The sequence below is a fragment of the Brachycentrus maculatus genome, unplaced genomic scaffold (genome assembly GCF_059751285.1).
Source record: "Brachycentrus maculatus isolate JH-2025_06_01 unplaced genomic scaffold, ASM5975128v1 h1tg000211l, whole genome shotgun sequence".
Lineage (NCBI taxonomy): Eukaryota > Metazoa > Arthropoda > Insecta > Trichoptera > Brachycentridae > Brachycentrus > Brachycentrus maculatus.
The window spans coordinates 272,743-289,417 of NW_028280962.1; the positions used below are offsets into that span (position 1 = coordinate 272,743).

Consider the following 16,675-nt stretch of genomic DNA (forward strand, 5'->3'; position numbering starts at 1 on the left):
GAAATTGAAATATTTGTGTAAATAATAACAAAAAAATCTCTTTTTAAATAAATAAAAAAAAACTTGAAAAGGTAATGAAGAGTAATATATAAATTACTACCATCTTTTATATTTTGAATTTCAAGTAAGTACTTTTATAAACAGTACTTACCTCGTGATAAGTTTTATGAATATTTGGTTGGTATTTTGCGCCGTGACATTAGCTGGCTTGCGCGGTTCATTTTCAAATTTCCCGTGGAACACAATATTTTTTCATACGCTTGTAATGGACAAAAATGGACGTAAGTATACTATTCGTAATTTTTAATATTCAATTCGATATTATTTAATACATTTCAATCTTGTTTGATCATATTTATGCCCCTGGTAAAGTTTATTTGAAACGTGAATCTGAGCATAGTGAATGCGCCGGTATATGTGTGTGGGTAGAGTTTTCCGTGTATAACATTGTGTTAGTAGTCGAGAAAAAAATGGCCTAGGTAAACGTCAGTGCTGTTCGAGCATATTTTCATTAAATGGCCTTCAGTGATTTGTGTAAAGTAAGAAATATATTTAAGGGAACGGAAAATGACTTCGATCAGGTAAGTGCGCCGTCTAATTAACGAAATTATATTACGAGTCGTCACGGTGAACTTTCAAAAATATTTGTGTCATGTCATTTTGACCTACAAGTGGGAGGCGTTATATTTTCGTGCCAGCGCTTCTTTTTTACTTTTAGTAAATAATAAAACTGTCCGGTTCGCCGAGTAAATTTACTATCATAACACGACAGATCGAATATCGTTCGTTTATTGTGCATTTTATGACTAAATATGGTCGGGCTGTCAAAACTCCCAGTATGTTGAAAAACCGAAATGAAACGTTGCAAACCAGGGTCAAAATAGCGTGTAGACGGAAAGAAAAACAAAATACAATTTCAAAAATGAGATTTGTAAGTCTTTTAATAATTTTTATTAATTTTTGTGCGTTTTTAGGACAAAACAATTTAATTTCCGCCAATCATAATATCGCCTTCGGCGATAAACAAGCCAGATAACATTGTTTTGCAATACCGCTTTTTTGTCGTGTTTTTTTCGCAGTCGATTATGTTTCTCATTTCACAAGCTCGCTGTGTTATCTAATATAATCGGAATTATTTCTCAATCAAAACATAAATATTGGTCGTATCGGCAAGTTTATCAGGCGCCTCAGTAAATCACAACATAAAACACAAACATATGGAATTTTTTCACCTGATAATGAGTTAGATAATATTTTGTCGAAAAAAAACATGTATATTTTTATTTTTTATTTTCTTCTTAAATATACATGTACATATAATTTATCTGCATTTTCGCTCTTTAGTTGAGCCGAAATGCTAAAGTTTAAAACAATTTATATTTGATGGAGAAATAATTAGTATAGATGTTCTCCTTCTTTTTGTAGCCATTATTCGCACCCAATGGTGCTTAGGGCACTACAATCTTCTTAATCTTTTCAATTATCCCTAGTTTGGCCCTACATTCCTTTCTTATATCTTTAATTTAATTAATATGGTTTTAATTCTGTCATGCAATGAATTTCCACACATTCGTCTGAGGGAGTGCATTGAACTCATAAATCTGTTATGCAAATATTATGAGACCAATATATTACTTAGTATTCAAAGTTCGCAAACGTAAATCTATACTACCTCAGCATAATTTGTTGATACAGATTGACAATACATTAGTTTTTATCTATCAGTCACTGACCTGTCCTACTATCTGATGACATACTCATGCAACGTGAAGAATCATTTTTGATTTAGGTTTTACTTGGTAAATCCACTATATCTTAAAATCCACTGTGACACAAATTTTATTGCATTCCGCATCATTTTAAAACTTTTCAAACAGTTTCATTAATTGATTCGGCAGTCACTGTGTGGTAAAATCTATCCATTTTTAATTTAGATTTTACTCAGTAAATACCACTATTTCTCAAAATCTACTGTGACACGTGTTTCGATGCATTAACACGTGTCACAGTAGATTTTTTATTATTTAAGAATTTTATTTTTTATTTTTTATTTTTCATTATTAAAAAAATAGTTGTATTTTCTAAGAAAAACTTAAATTCAAAATTTTCAAACAGTGTTTGAGTGCAGAATGCATCGAAACATGTTTCACAATAGATTTTAAGAAATAGTGGTACAGCCGGACCTCTTTAATCCGAATGCTGAAGATTAACTATCGTTCGGACTAGTGGAGCGTTCGGATTACAGTACAGAGAATCTGTAGGGTATTTTTATCAAATAAAACAATGGATCATTTTCAGACGGGAGGAATATCAAATTTAACATACACAACCTATAAAGGATTGTATTAGACTCGTTTTGTGTTTATAACAGCCGATATAATCAATATTTTCATTCATCATTTTCTTTTGCCAAATTCGCCTTCGTAACAACGTGGTTTTTGTAAGTTGGCAACGAATGACATCACAGAAACGAATCCACACTACTACTATGACAGCTCTATAAACCATCTGCTTTGTTATATATCTACATAAAAGGGATACGCCCCATAACACAAAATTTTATGACGTATAGCGGTATCCGTTTTTCGTTTTATTCAAATATCTAAGGTTTAAACCTTCATATCTCCCTTATTTATCTACAGTGGCAAGTTCGATTAGACTCCGGGTGAAGGCCAGCAGTAGTTTTCTAGTTTTGTCGCATCGCCTTCGGTTACCCTAGGCATGTATCAAAGGCAGTCCAACTCGGTAGTATTGATTTCCCCTAGCCAAATATATCTATGTAATTGTTTTTATTGACTAACCCGAGCAGTGTTAATAAATGGGTAGTCCTGTTTCCAGTTGTTTGCTGATAATTTCCTGCCAAAATTCGATTGTTAAGTGGTTAGTAACATTAACCCTTCCCTTACGATGCTAAAAACTTGCGCGCGCTCCGGTGATATGTATTTTGTACACCATATGAAAATGTGATTAAAAAACGGGAAAAATATGAATATTCCTAAATTTTTACTATTCTTACTTTTACTGACCATAAAAAATGAAGTTGAGATGTATCAATTTTGTAATGTTCTTCTTTCTGTGCCACTTGTAACGAAGATCGGCGATCATCATGGCTATCTTCACTTTAGATGCTGCAGCTCGGAACAGAGATTTGGTGCTTCTGCCAAACCATTGACGTAGGTTTTCAGGCATGATGTCCTTCGGCGTCCTTGAGTTCTTCGCCCCTCAATCTTAATGTTAGCTCTGATAAATACCTAAAAAAGAAAAAAGAAACATCGTATGTATCCACACAGCTAGTGTAGGGATACAATCATCCCGAACGACATCTTGTGCGCAACTAAAATGAGATCGTCCGAAACATTATGAAGCCGCGTGCGCGTGTACGTAAAGTGCGGCACACACGTATACTCTGAGCAACGTCTGTGTATTGGTGATTCTATCCCCGATTTATTTTACAATTTATTTATTTCCGTTGCTGCATATGAATAACGTGTTACATAAAAGTAATATTATAATACTTTTATGTAGCACGTAATAGTATTACGGGGAATACAAAAATTCTGAGCCCGTATCTATTATATTTTATACTGAAATTCTCATTTTAAAACTCGAGTTATAGTAAATACATATCACCAGGAGGGGAAGGTTAATAAAAATTACTATTATAAATAAAAGTCCCATATTACATATTTGTGGAAAATTTCTTTACAGTTAATTATATTAATACTCGCTTGCTTAAAATGTCACCCTAGCGGCTGTAGGAGAAAAACTTATTACGTTTGCAACGATGTTATTATGTGTTTCATGAAAAATAAATAAATATTTTCATTATTATATGTTTGTGAGATGAATGTTTGCATACTGGTTTGCTAATCAGCGATTTTTTTTGGTTCAGTGTGAGCAGAATGACATCAGCGACCAGCCGATGGCGGAGAACACGATGGTGTACGACCTCATCACCAAGATACTGGACGAGCCCACTCCAGACTTGGAAGGAGAATCCTCGTAAGTCCAACTTCTCGCTTTTTTTCTATTATGTATGGTGCACATATCGCTCACTCCTTTCAAGAACGTCATAAATCAAAAATCGTCAATTTTCAGTTGTGCATGTTTTCGGAATGCCTAGAAAATGTACTATATCCCAGCAAAAGCGGCATATTTTTAACTTAATATTTACCCGCTACAGGGCAGAAAGTGTTGTTTTTGCATTTTGAAAAAAGGTATTGTTGAATTATTTTTTTAAATATACTTAATATTTTTCAAATGGAGAAAAAACCTTCAGGTTTTACCTAAAAAGATCTGTTGCACAGTAAAAAGTTCAACAAGTGGCTTAATATTTATTTTTAATACATTGTATTATATTCTTAAACTTTAAAAACGTTTTCCTGAAAAATCAAATTTTTTGATATATGACGTTGTTGAAAGGAGTGAGCGATATGTGGCATGTAATGTAATGCATACGTAAACGTGTTCTGATATGTCTAGTAGCTTTTTAGTAGGTCACAGGTTCACATAATCAATGTATTATGATGTTTAATGAGTTTAAAGTTTAAAGTAAAGAAAAACAATGTGTGCATAAATATGAGTTAATCTCATAAACGGGTATGCAATGTATGATAATGATTTTTCGTTTTGCAAGTAAAATGTTTTGTTTAATTATCGACGACTCAACTATCTTGAATAATTTGCACACGTAAGTAGTAACACAAGCTAGTTCGAGTGCGGGTATGCAACCCCGGGTACCCTAGTCATTTGCAGACGCCTCTTTTGCTTACCCATTATATCTTTTCCATTCGCTTTACCGTATTCACTAACATTATCTTTCCTTTTTCAAACCCTTATCCGCACTCAATGGTGCATAGGGCACTGCATCATATAAACGCAGTATTATCTTAATTGTTAACACATGAAGGAAAGGTAATCAGCCCTCCGCTTCAGTTCCACCGGCCTAGGGTAATATCAAATAACACTCTCCTTATCATTCATCATTCACTTTGTGTAATACCACTTAAAAAATTAAATTAAATTAAAGTAGTATTACACAAAGTGAAGGATGAATGATAAGGAGAGTGGATATTACCATACCACAAAGTTAACAATGCTTTTAAAAAACAAAATATAATATCAAATAAATATTGTATTGGGTAATCACTAATATTTATTTTGACACTCTTGGGAATCGAACCCTGAGCCTCCAGATCGGTAGCCAACGTGCTAACCACTTCACTAAATTAGATAAAAATAAATAAAAAAAATTAGATAACATTTAAAATCTACTAGGGTAATAGATATACATAGAGATGGAATATGTTTGATAGGATGGAGATGATGTAAGCAAAGGAGCTCAAGGTGAGGGACATTACGGGTGTGTGGGAAAGGAAACGGAGGAAGAAGGAAGAAAAGACTCGGGGGTTGCATACCCGTACTCAAACTAGCATGATAAGATACTAGCATGATGAGATAATTGAGAGTTTATTTTTAAAAAAGTCTTTTATTTAAATTCAATTCCAATTACAATTTTATTCAACAAAAAAATATATATATGTATATCGTAGTCGTACAGGAGAAAGTGACCAACTAACAAAACGTAAAATGTTCAGGAGGGCCATTTAAGTCACTTTTGCTTGGCAACAAAATAAACATCAATGCAGTTAGTCATTTTTATCAAGTCAATATATTATACTTCCAATTTTCAAATCGCTTTGGGATATTTTTCAGGGGAATATTGAGCTAGTAAGATATCAAATAGTCAATAATAATCAAATAGTCACGTTTTTGTAAAAAAATGCACTTGGTCACTTTCTCCTGTATGAATACGACGATATACATAACAAACAATATTCAAGGTGTATATATTAAAAGTAAGCACGAAGACTTAAAGGTGTAGAAGAATCCTGCTTCGGAAAACTCCTTCGGACACATGGAACAGATCAATATCCAAAGTGATATTTTACAAAATTACTCACTAACAAGTCTTTGTTAGATGTGAGATATTCGCTCATCACCTTTTAATTGGTGTTTTCTTATCTTTTGTAGTTTAATCAAATATAATATAATAAAGAGGTTATTTTAAAACCAATTAGCAATTGGAATTTGCTTTTAAATAATATTTACAATTAAAATTATCACCATTATTCCGCATAGTGACTTAAAACTAAATTAAAAGTTAATTGGTGCTTTGAAAGGTTGATTATATATCGCTCACTCCTTTCAAGAACGTCATAAATCAAAAAACTTGATTTTTCAGGAGAACGTTTTTAAAGTTTAATAATATAACACAATGTATTAAAAATAAATATCAAGCCATTTATTGAACTTTTTACTGTGCAACAGATCTTTTTAGGTAAAACCTGAAGGTTCTTTCTCCATTTGAAAAATATTTAATATTGTTAAAAAAATAATAAAACAATACCTTTTCTTCAAAATGCAAAAACAACACTTTCTGCCACGTAGCGGGTAAATATTCAGTTAAAAATATGCCGCTTTTGCTGGGATAAAGTACATTTTCTGGGCATTCCGAAAACATGCACAACTGAAAATTGATGATTTTTGATTTATGACGTTCTTGAAAGGAGTGAGCGATATGTACTTTTATATTTTTTTTTACAAAAATGTCAGTAATATTTGTGTATTTTTCTTTTAACCCTTATCCGCACCTAATAGTGCATAGGGCACTGCATCGTAGTGATGCAGTGTAAACTTGATCGTTAATTACATAAAGGCAAGGTGATCAGCCCTCCGCTTCAGGTACCAGTGCAGGGTAATATTGAATAAATATTGGAGTGAAAAAATCACTTGTATTTATTTGACCCCCCTGAGAATCGAACCCGGAACCATTACACTACGGAGGCGGACATATTATTAGTATATAATACGAGACGTACCTGTCTCTTCATCAGGGCAATCACTACAACAGCATGCAAACAATACTACTCTACAATACCATATCACTATTCACACACTTCCAACAACATAAAATTTTGAAATGATGAATGATGAATTTAAATATAATATTTTATGACGGTCGTAAGCCCCGTAAATGCCCAGACTTCCATATTCTTCTTCATCTATGTTGAGATGATCAAAAAATTATATGAAAAATAACACCTATAATTGGAGATAATCTAGATTTGCAAACAAATATTTGGACACACTCAAAGTGTTGTAAAGAAAATTAAGTTGCTATATAACGAATACTAGGCCGTAAAACACCGTTTTTGCATTGAAAAAATAAGTTTTCCTTCGAAATAATTTTATGGTTTTGAAAAGAAAAGAGTTGTTGAAAAGTAAGAAGTAAAAAAAAGTATTTGGACACACTCAAAATGTTGTTAATGAATTAAAGTGATTATATAAACATTTTTTCTCTCTCTATTTTCAGCTCTTCACCGCCCCCAAACTATTACAATAGGGACAATCTCAATATGAGATCTTACGACCCCGGGATGTTCAGATCTCAGCCTCCCAACTCCCGACCCTCGTACTACCAGGAGCCCGTCAATCTTCGAGGCACCAACCCCTACGTCCACCCCCAAGACTGGCTCAACACGAAAGACAACATCCTATCACCCAACTACATGAAGGGGTCCCCCGTAAAACAGATGAACTATTTCCAAAACGGCGACACTTTTGACGGCAATATCAATTACGATTCCAGTCCAAACTTGGATTTTTCCCCTTCGCAAAACTTCGATATGAACCTTTTGAGATTGGCGGCCCAGGAGGTGAGGAACAGCCAGAATTTCAACATGAACAACGGCATGATGGATCCTAACTTGTTCGGAAACAGCGTGAATACGTATCCAGATTTTAATCAATTTCCCAACGTCAATTTGGACTCTCCCATCGATTACAACATGAATCCGAACGATACTCTTAGAAGCTTGGCTCTTTCTCTGTCGGATTCGTCCCGAAGACAACCTTATCCTGTGAACAATTCCCCGGCTCTGCCGAACCCTTCCAATTATCCGAACGGCGTGATTCCGGACCAGTACTGGAGCAACCGGAGATACCAAGAACCTCCGGAGAGCCAGCAAGCTCAGATGCCCAACGGATTCAACGGCAAGATCGATTCCAGGATGTTTTCAAACCCGCCTCCGCCGTTTCTGCCCGATTTGAACTTCAGCGACAAACAGCTCGACGGGGTAAATGATCTCTCGAGGCATTTGCTACACGAACAGATGGCCCAAGAAGACATGATGAGGAAGATCCTCGGGCAGAGAACCAACACTCCGCCTTCTCGCGCCATCAGCAAATCTAACAATTTCGACGTGTCGCCATATGAAAATGGCTATCATACAAACGGGTATAAGAACGCTCCCAACGGATTGATTCAGGCGCAGCAGAAAAAGAACTTGATCCAGGCGTACATGGGCGAACAAAAGTACTATGAGCACGAGAATATTGCCCTGCAGAGGGAACACATGATTCGCAACATGGAGCAACTCAGCTTCATGAACCAGCCCCCCAAGCCGATGTATGGTAGGAACATGGAGTTCCAAGATCAGCTCCGGTTCGGCTTCAAGAACCCGGGTTTTGCGCAGCTGCCGTCGGGCCCGTGGCTGGAGGACGGGAGGATGAACGGAGTCGGGCTGCATCCGCTGCCCATCCCGCCTTTCCACATCAGCAAGATCCCGGCTGCCTGGCTGGATTGGCTGCCGCACATGAACCTGAGGAACTTCAGGTGGGTCTCTTTCATTGTATTTATTTAGATTGGCAGTGACAGGTATATCGAAAGCTTTTAAATTTAATTTCACAGTAAAATCGGGATACAATTTTATATTGTTTCACATTTTATATAAATTTCGCAACTTAGTTAAAAAAAAAAATTACTTAGCAAGAGCAGATCTGTCAGAAAGCCTAAATGCTTCTGATTATTATAGATATTGCAGTCCAAACTGGCCAATTTTTATATTTTTTTTAGTTAAATATGAAATAAGAAGAAAAGTCTAAAAAGAAAAGAATGTAAGGCTGAACTGGGGATCATTGAAAAAATTAACATGATTGTTTCATATTATTTTTTGACATCTCATCAAAGATGAAGAAGAATATGGAAGTCTGGGCATTTACGGGGCTGACGACCGTCATGGGCTGGTTTAAGTGATCACTTTACACACATGTAACATTCACCAATTCTACCCATTATTGACAACCACACTACTCAAATTCTTGGAAGCTCTATATATATGAACCAATTTAGAAACCATGTTCTTGAATCACTAGAACTTCACTAGAGACATCTATTGGTGAGATTTTAATTCATCATTCATCATTTCAAAATTTTATGTTGTTAAAAGTGCGTGAATAGTGCTATGGTATTGTAGAGTAGTATTGTTTGCATGCTGTTGTGATTGATATGTCGAGATGTCAAAAGATTAATTATTTATTATTTTAAGCTTTAACAGCACACAATAGTGCATAGGGCACTGTAACGAAACACTGATATAAAGACAAGATAATTGATTAGTCAAAATAATTGCTGTGTTTTTCAAAATAATTAGAATGTTTATGCTATATTACGACATGATTTGACAATACGTTTGGGTATATGTTGCAGGCGCTCGGACGCGTCGGGCATCCTGCACAGCCGCCTGGAGGTGTGCTACGAGCAGTGGCACCAGCTGGAGCAGGAGCGCAAGAAGACCGAGGCCGAGCTGGCGCGAGCCTTCCCCGGCCGGATGGTCTCCTCGGCCAACAGCATCCCCATCCCGCGCACGCCCACCGCGCCCACCCGCGTGGACCGCCTCGCCGTGGACATGCTGCGGGAGCACACCAAGGTGACTGACTCCCCTGGGGAGGGGTGGGGACACACCAAGGTGACTGACTCCCCTGGGGAGGGGAGGGGACCACACAGTGTCACTATTCTATCTAAATGTAGAAAAGTGCCGTATTATGCGGTTCTTCGGAATAAAAAAAAAAAAAATTAATTAATGTTTTACTAAGTAAATACCACTATTTCTTAAAATCTATTGTGACACGTGTTTCGATGATCATTCCGCATCATTTTCACACACCGAAAATGATGCGGAATGCATCAAAACACTTGTCACAGTAGATTTTTAGTAGATATTTGTCTCTTTTCATCATTCGTATCTAATAATCCAATAGACTAAAAAAGAAATAGCTTTACATTATACAATGCAAGATGACTGACCGGCAAGTCATTGATAAGCTAAAATAAGTTTTATGTTTTTTTGAGTGACAGTGTTATCGCTGGTTATATTGGTTTGAAACAGATTTGTGAGATTTTACTAGTAGCTAGTGGCTAGTATATTGTACGTATTACAGTTCCACTCAAGTATTATTATATAATTATCTCCTGACGTATCATAGTATTTGTACCTATGACTGATACACCAGGAACACCTCTAAAAATGACTGACATCTGTCATAAACATCTTTTTAAGGACCAATATATCAATCATTGACAGCCATCTGTCAAGCCATGGAAAATGACAGTCAATAGTTGTTCTCATCAGCTGATTATAGAATCCTGAGACAAGGCTATGAAAGAACTTTATGTTTTATTTTAATTTTTAATTTTTTTTAGATGGGAATTACATTTATTTACCTTGCTTATTATGTACAAGGTTTATAGATCATTTAGTGATTTATTATTAGATTAAAACCAATATTTTTAGCTTTTCCACTTTTTTATTTGACCAGCGACCGGGTTTCGTCGTTACCGACATCATCAGATGTCGGTAACGACGAAACCCGGTCGCTGGTCAAATAAAAAAGTGGAAAAGCTAAAAATATTGGTTTTAATCTAATAATAAATTAAAAATGCAATTCCATCACGAAGTGTCAGTGGATAATATAGATCATTTAGTGGATTTTTGTTTCTTCTAGCTAATTAAATATGTTTTTATTTGAATCTGTGTTGGGAACAGGAGGGATAATCTGGTGTGGGCCAATCAGGAACTTGTCAGCATTTGCTCATTGCTGGGAAGAAACCACGTAAAACTCCTCAGGAGAAGGCGGATTGTTGACTGTGTAAAGAGCTTTATTTTAAAAATTAGCCTACCGTCTTGAGAATCGCCTTGTTAACCTCTAAGCTGCTCGATTTCTAGTGTCAAACTTTCCGTCCCGTGCTGGATTATTTTATATTACAATCTTTTTGACAAAAAAAGCATATTTTTGCCTATTTTTTGTAGTGAAACTTTCGGATATCCATCATAGATGTTCACAGTATACAATGCACTTTACTTATTATGTTTTTATGGTGTATTTACACAAAAATATTAACATTTACGGACTCGCGGCCTAAAATATGGCGGCTGTATAGAAGACGCGGCTGTCGTATCTGCGGAGCACGAGCCGACCGGAAGTATTCACAATAAAGTTGACACTAAATTAAAATGATTTTGATATTTTATGCCAATAAATCAAAGAGAACTAATTCACCCATGCCTCAAACCAAATTTAAGTGCAAAAAATTATCCATAGGTGTTGATATAAGTACGTAAAGTTGAAAAACGACTATGCATGCGATCCGCAGTCAACGGTACTTCTATAAAAAACGACAATCGATGCGATCCGCAGCTTACGGGTTAATATAATTATCATCTACAATCATTTCAGGTCATAACCCTGATGGGCAAAATGGAGGCATTGCGAGCCAGCGCCTTGAAGGAGAAGAGCGAGGCTGACAGAGCGCAAGCCCAGGACCAATCCAACTCCGACAAGTCCATCACCAAGATTCTCCGGAACGGGGAGCGCACCTCCGCCGCAAGGGGAGAGGACTGCAACCCCAAGAAGAGTCCGGTGATTGTGCTGAAGCGCGGGGAGATCCTGGACTCGGACACCCGTTCCTGCTCCAGCCCGGAGGATTCCGACGACGATATGGACGTGGATTCCATGTGAGTATCTGCTGTTAACCTTTCCGGGAGTGTGGACACAGTGGTTCTGAACCTTTTTGAAGTCAGAGAGCACTTTTGATCATAAAGAAAATTCACCGTACATCAAAACTAAAGATTAAAAAACATACAAAGATGACTTTTATTAAAAATAAAACTGATTATTTAATTTTTTTTGATACTGATTATTATTATTTTTTTAAAGTTGCACATTTAAGTATAATTACAATTTGATGTTACAGGGTGTCGGGTATATCGGTGAACACGCACTCGGAGATCGACATGGCCATCCAGGAGTGGAAGGCGGCCGTCAAGGAGGTCGAGGCGGCGAGGATCCAGGAGCTGATGAGGCAGAAGGATGAGGAAACTGGTAACATTTCATTCTATAAATGAGTGCCTTTTGAATTTTCAGTTTTAGTGATTTTTTTAGTGTCTAGCTCTGAATTTCTATTGACAAATTGCGCCACTATCTGCCAGAGTAAGGCCTGAATAAACGGTGACTTTTTTATTACTTTTACTGTGATCACTCCATTTTAAAATCAGTTGTCACATTTTCTTTGTTATTTGAATGCGTAATTTGATAAGATTATTGATTTTTTTATTACAATAACAGATATAAAAGTGAGTTACACATTTTTGATATCTCAACATAGATGAAGAAGAATATGGAAGTCTGGGTATTTACAGGGCTTACAACTCATTATAGGCTGGTTAAGTGATCACTTTACTCACGTGTAACATTCACCGTGATTGACAACCACACTACTCAAATTTTAGAGTACTACATATATCATAAATTTCATGACGCTTTACGTGTGAGTTCGCTGTAGACATCTATGGTTGTATCTATGGTTGGTTTGAGAAATCTTTTATTTAGCAGTGACCCTTTTGTTTAGATACAAGATCCTTACCAGATTATTTTACAAACTGGGAGATGTGTGAAAACATGATTTTAAATTTTTATGCACCTTATAATTTAACCAGATTTTTTTGTTACAAAAATATTATAAAGTTTAATTGAAGCCTTCAGAATCATTATGATATATTATTATTCTAAAAAAAACGTTTGTACTTCATCGCTCACTGCTTTCAACAACGCCTTATATAAAATCGGCAATTTTCAGTTGTGCATGTTTTCAGAATGCCCAGAAAATGTACTTTATCCCAGCAAAAGCGGCATATTTTTAACTTAATATTTACCCGCTACAGGGCAGAAAGTGTTGTTTTTGCATTTTGAAGAAAAGGTATTGTTTAATTATTTTTTTAAATATACCTACTAAATATTTTTCAAACGGAGAAAAAACATTCAGGTTTTACCTAAAAAGATTTGTTGCACAGTAAAAAGTTCCATAAGTGGCTGAATATTTATTTTTAATACATTGTATTATATTTTTAAACTTTAAAAATGATCTGAAAAACTAAGTTTTTTGATTTATGACGTTTTTGAAAGGAGTGAGCGATATGTCTCCATCACAATACGATCTAAGTCAAATATGTATATGATTGCGTGAGGTTGATGTTTTTTTTTTAGAATTAAAATTCATTATTGTTTGGTTTTATTTCTAGCCATACGAGAACTCGCAGACAGCGTTAAACGCTTGTCTCTGTGCGCTAAGAAGGCACGCCGTGCGATGTGGTGCGACCTCACTCTCACCAAGGCAATGGCCGCCAAACCGCAGGTATTATTACAATCACATTATCCTGGTTAACAAGCACTCTCTTATCCATCTTAGTCCTCATTTCTGAGGGTTGTGACCTTGTGGAAGCAATGACTCTTACGCTGCGAGTCTGCGCTGCACGTAGCGCTCTAGTCTGGAGTCATCTACCTTGGGGTCAGCTGTGCAGTGCAATGTGGAGGAGTCTGGATGGTTCCATTCTCCTCACATGCGCCATACCATTGTCTCCTTCATTGCCCTCCCCACCTAACGACACCTTCGATCTCGCATATTTCCCTAATCCTGGTGTTCCTTATTCTTTCTTGTAGGCTCTAGTCAGATATGCTCTTTTCAGTTTTAATTTCTGACACTCTTAGCGCATTTTTTCATGACACGACGGAAGAGGTTGCTAAATTAAATTTAAAATTCTTGATACATTTTTTTAATGAAGATAATTGCTATTTTTAGCGGTAAATTAATTGATATTTTAGGTTGTATTATTTTTTCTCCTTCTTGTGTCTTATGTATTGCCTTGTGTAACAGATTTCATAGACTCTTGCCAGATATGCTACTTTGAGTCTTAATTTCTGACACTCTTAGGGCACTACACGGAATTTTACCGTCCGGCACGTCAGTTAACGTTTTAAAACGATGATTGGCTTGTGCTTTTGTCCATATTTCTTCGGATCGAAGCTCTTGATCGGTGCGTGAACACGTTGCGCGTAAATTCGATCACGCTAAACTGTCGTACTCATTTAATTTTTCAAAACCGGACTGCCGGACGGTGAAATTCCGTGAAGTGCACAAGCGCCCTTAGCGTGTTTTTTGTTACTTATCAGTATCAATCAGTCTGCCGTCAGTATTTATGAAAAAATGTTTTATCAAAATATTCCAGATTAAAGAAGCAGAAGTGACTCCCGTAGAAACCAAACCCGAAGTCGCGGCTCCCAAGGTCGAACCGCCAAAGAAGCCAGCCAATAATGAATCTGCCAAACCGCCCGTCCCGAACCCGTCTCCGGGGACGAAGGCGCCCCCCAAGCCCCAGGACCCGTCCAGGAACTGCTCCATACAGTACAACCGCCACCGCCGCCCCAACGGGATGCACTACTCCCACGCGGACAGCCGCCAGTGCCACCTAGAGAACTTGCAGCGGGGTAAGGTGCACGGCGCCGTCCGGAGCGACCACAAGGCCAACCATAACAACAATTACGTGACCGCCGCGCCCATCAAATAAGCCCACAATTCTCCAGAACAAATAATCCAATATTGATCAGATTACCACTGCAGTTTTTATGATTTTTTTATTTATTCTTTTTTAAAAAAAAAACAGAAACATTTGTGATTTCTATATTTACACTATTTCTGTGAGCCTAAGCGGCTCATTATTAGAAATAGGTATCAAATTGTGGTAGAGTGGGTTCGAACCGAGAATCTCTGACTTAAGAGTCCGCGACACTAACTATCATTACCTTTTAAAATACCCTTTTAGGCATTATGTGAAACAAAAATACCTAGTATTTTTTTATCTGTGCAATATTGAATCATTTCGTTATAAAACAATTGTAAAAAGTAGAGTGGCAATCTGATACTTTACAGCGACGGTCACGATACAGCAAATTACATATCGATATAAAATATCTATGAAATAAAACATGTCAATATCTCCGAATGCAAATATTTTAAACGACATTTTAAATTAAAAACGAACCCGGATCAATCCACGACGTCGGAAGATACAAATTATTAATATTTATTCGCTGTTAAGCCCGTTTCACAATGTGATATAAGGTGTTTATCTCGTAGAGTGTTGCCAGCGTGCTAATTTAGGATAATAACTATTACTGGGTGTTGTAATAAAAAGTAATAATATTTTTCAGAGCTTGGTAATATATATGTATATGTATGTGTAATTTACTCACAAAACTCGATATTGCCGTATAGCTACAAATTGTCTAGCTGCGATATTCAATTAGGAAAAGGTATCAAAAAAGGAAAAGACAAAAAAAATATAAATGAACTATTATTGAGGATTAAAAAAAAAATATTACAACCTTTTGAAATACAGGTTTTGATATTAATTATCAGGGTGCTATGCTCAAATCCAGATTTTAAAATATTTTAACATGATGATTAAAGTGCCGGAGGTCCCGGGTTTGAATCCCAGGGTTGTCAAAATAATAAGAGATTTTTCCATTTTTAATTTAAATTTTACTTGATATTTTTTTTTGGATAATAATGCCTTTAACACATTGTCCTCGGGCGGTTTTTTCATCAACTCAATATATATATATTCAGTTTTTTCATCAACTGAATATATATATACCTCCCGATTTACAAACGATTTCGCAGCTAGACGCTATATTGGCACCTTTAGAATATCCCGAGTTCGGTGTGGTGAGTCTATGTAGTTACAGGAATTAATTAATTAACTTAGCTCTATGTGTCTATATATATATTATATTTATAATATTTTATTAAATCGGACTTGTACCTACTGTAAGGAGTTGATAAGTAAGCGTATTTTGAAGCCAACTTTGTCCCGGGCCCAAAGTTGTGTAATTTCCCCAAGACTGAGACGCACTTTGAATGAAACGTCGGGTAGTCGTAAAGAGAGCCGCCGCGTAGGCGTGCCGGGAACGCGTACAGCACTTTTATTCTGCGCACCATTCCGGCGCTTATTTCCCCACCATATTCAGTCAATTTGCCGCACAAATCGACCAAGAACCGCCATTTTGTAATGTTTTTCGCGGACAAAGCGGAAACTGAATAAAAAACAGCAATTCTACAAAATATGAAAATAAAGCAAAAATATTTATTTTTTAAATTTAAGTTTTAATTAGTAAATAATCACTATTTGTAATGCTATAAATAGTGGTATTTACCAAGTAAAACTTGAAATAAAAATGGGTAGATTTTAACAGAATTAACTGCCAAATGAATAATGAAATGAAATAAATATAGATTAATTTACAATATATTATTAAACATTTATGACATTAACATTCTCCTTACCATTTGTCGTTCACTTTGTGTAATACCACTTAAAAACACGGCTTCATGACTACCGATTTCGGAGTAACTGGTAGTCATCATCAGATCAACTGTAGACCTACTGATAGAATGGTTATCCCAAAACCGATAGTTGCCAAGTCGAGTTTTTAAGTGGTA

The 16,675-nt window shown here is 36.1% G+C and overlaps 1 protein-coding gene across 1 annotated transcript; it reads left to right on the forward strand.

Moving 5' to 3' along the window:
• Window positions 1–457: 457 nt before the first annotated feature.
• On the forward strand, window positions 458–15,549 carry LOC148307067 (uncharacterized). Its single transcript, XM_088263982.1, has 8 exons — window positions 458–581; window positions 3,893–4,002; window positions 7,376–8,677; window positions 9,551–9,770; window positions 11,578–11,855; window positions 12,095–12,222; window positions 13,419–13,531; window positions 14,403–15,549. The coding sequence occupies exons 1-8, from the start codon at window positions 516–518 to the stop codon at window positions 14,739–14,741; spliced, it is 2,556 nt and encodes an 851-aa protein (XP_088120108.1). The 5' UTR covers window positions 458–515; the 3' UTR covers window positions 14,742–15,549.
• Window positions 15,550–16,675: the final 1,126 nt, after the last annotated feature.

Excerpts from the sequence above, each read along its gene's own strand:
- LOC148307067 (XM_088263982.1), top strand. The coding sequence starts at position 516 with ATGGCCTTCAGTGATTTGTGTAAAGTAAGAAATATATTTAAGGGAACG. Across the intron at positions 4,003-7,375 it reads GACTTGGAAGGAGAATCCTC|CTCTTCACCGCCCCCAAACT; the intron begins GTAAGTCCAACT and ends CTCTATTTTCAG. Across the intron at positions 9,771-11,577 it reads TGCTGCGGGAGCACACCAAG|GTCATAACCCTGATGGGCAA; the intron begins GTGACTGACTCC and ends CAATCATTTCAG.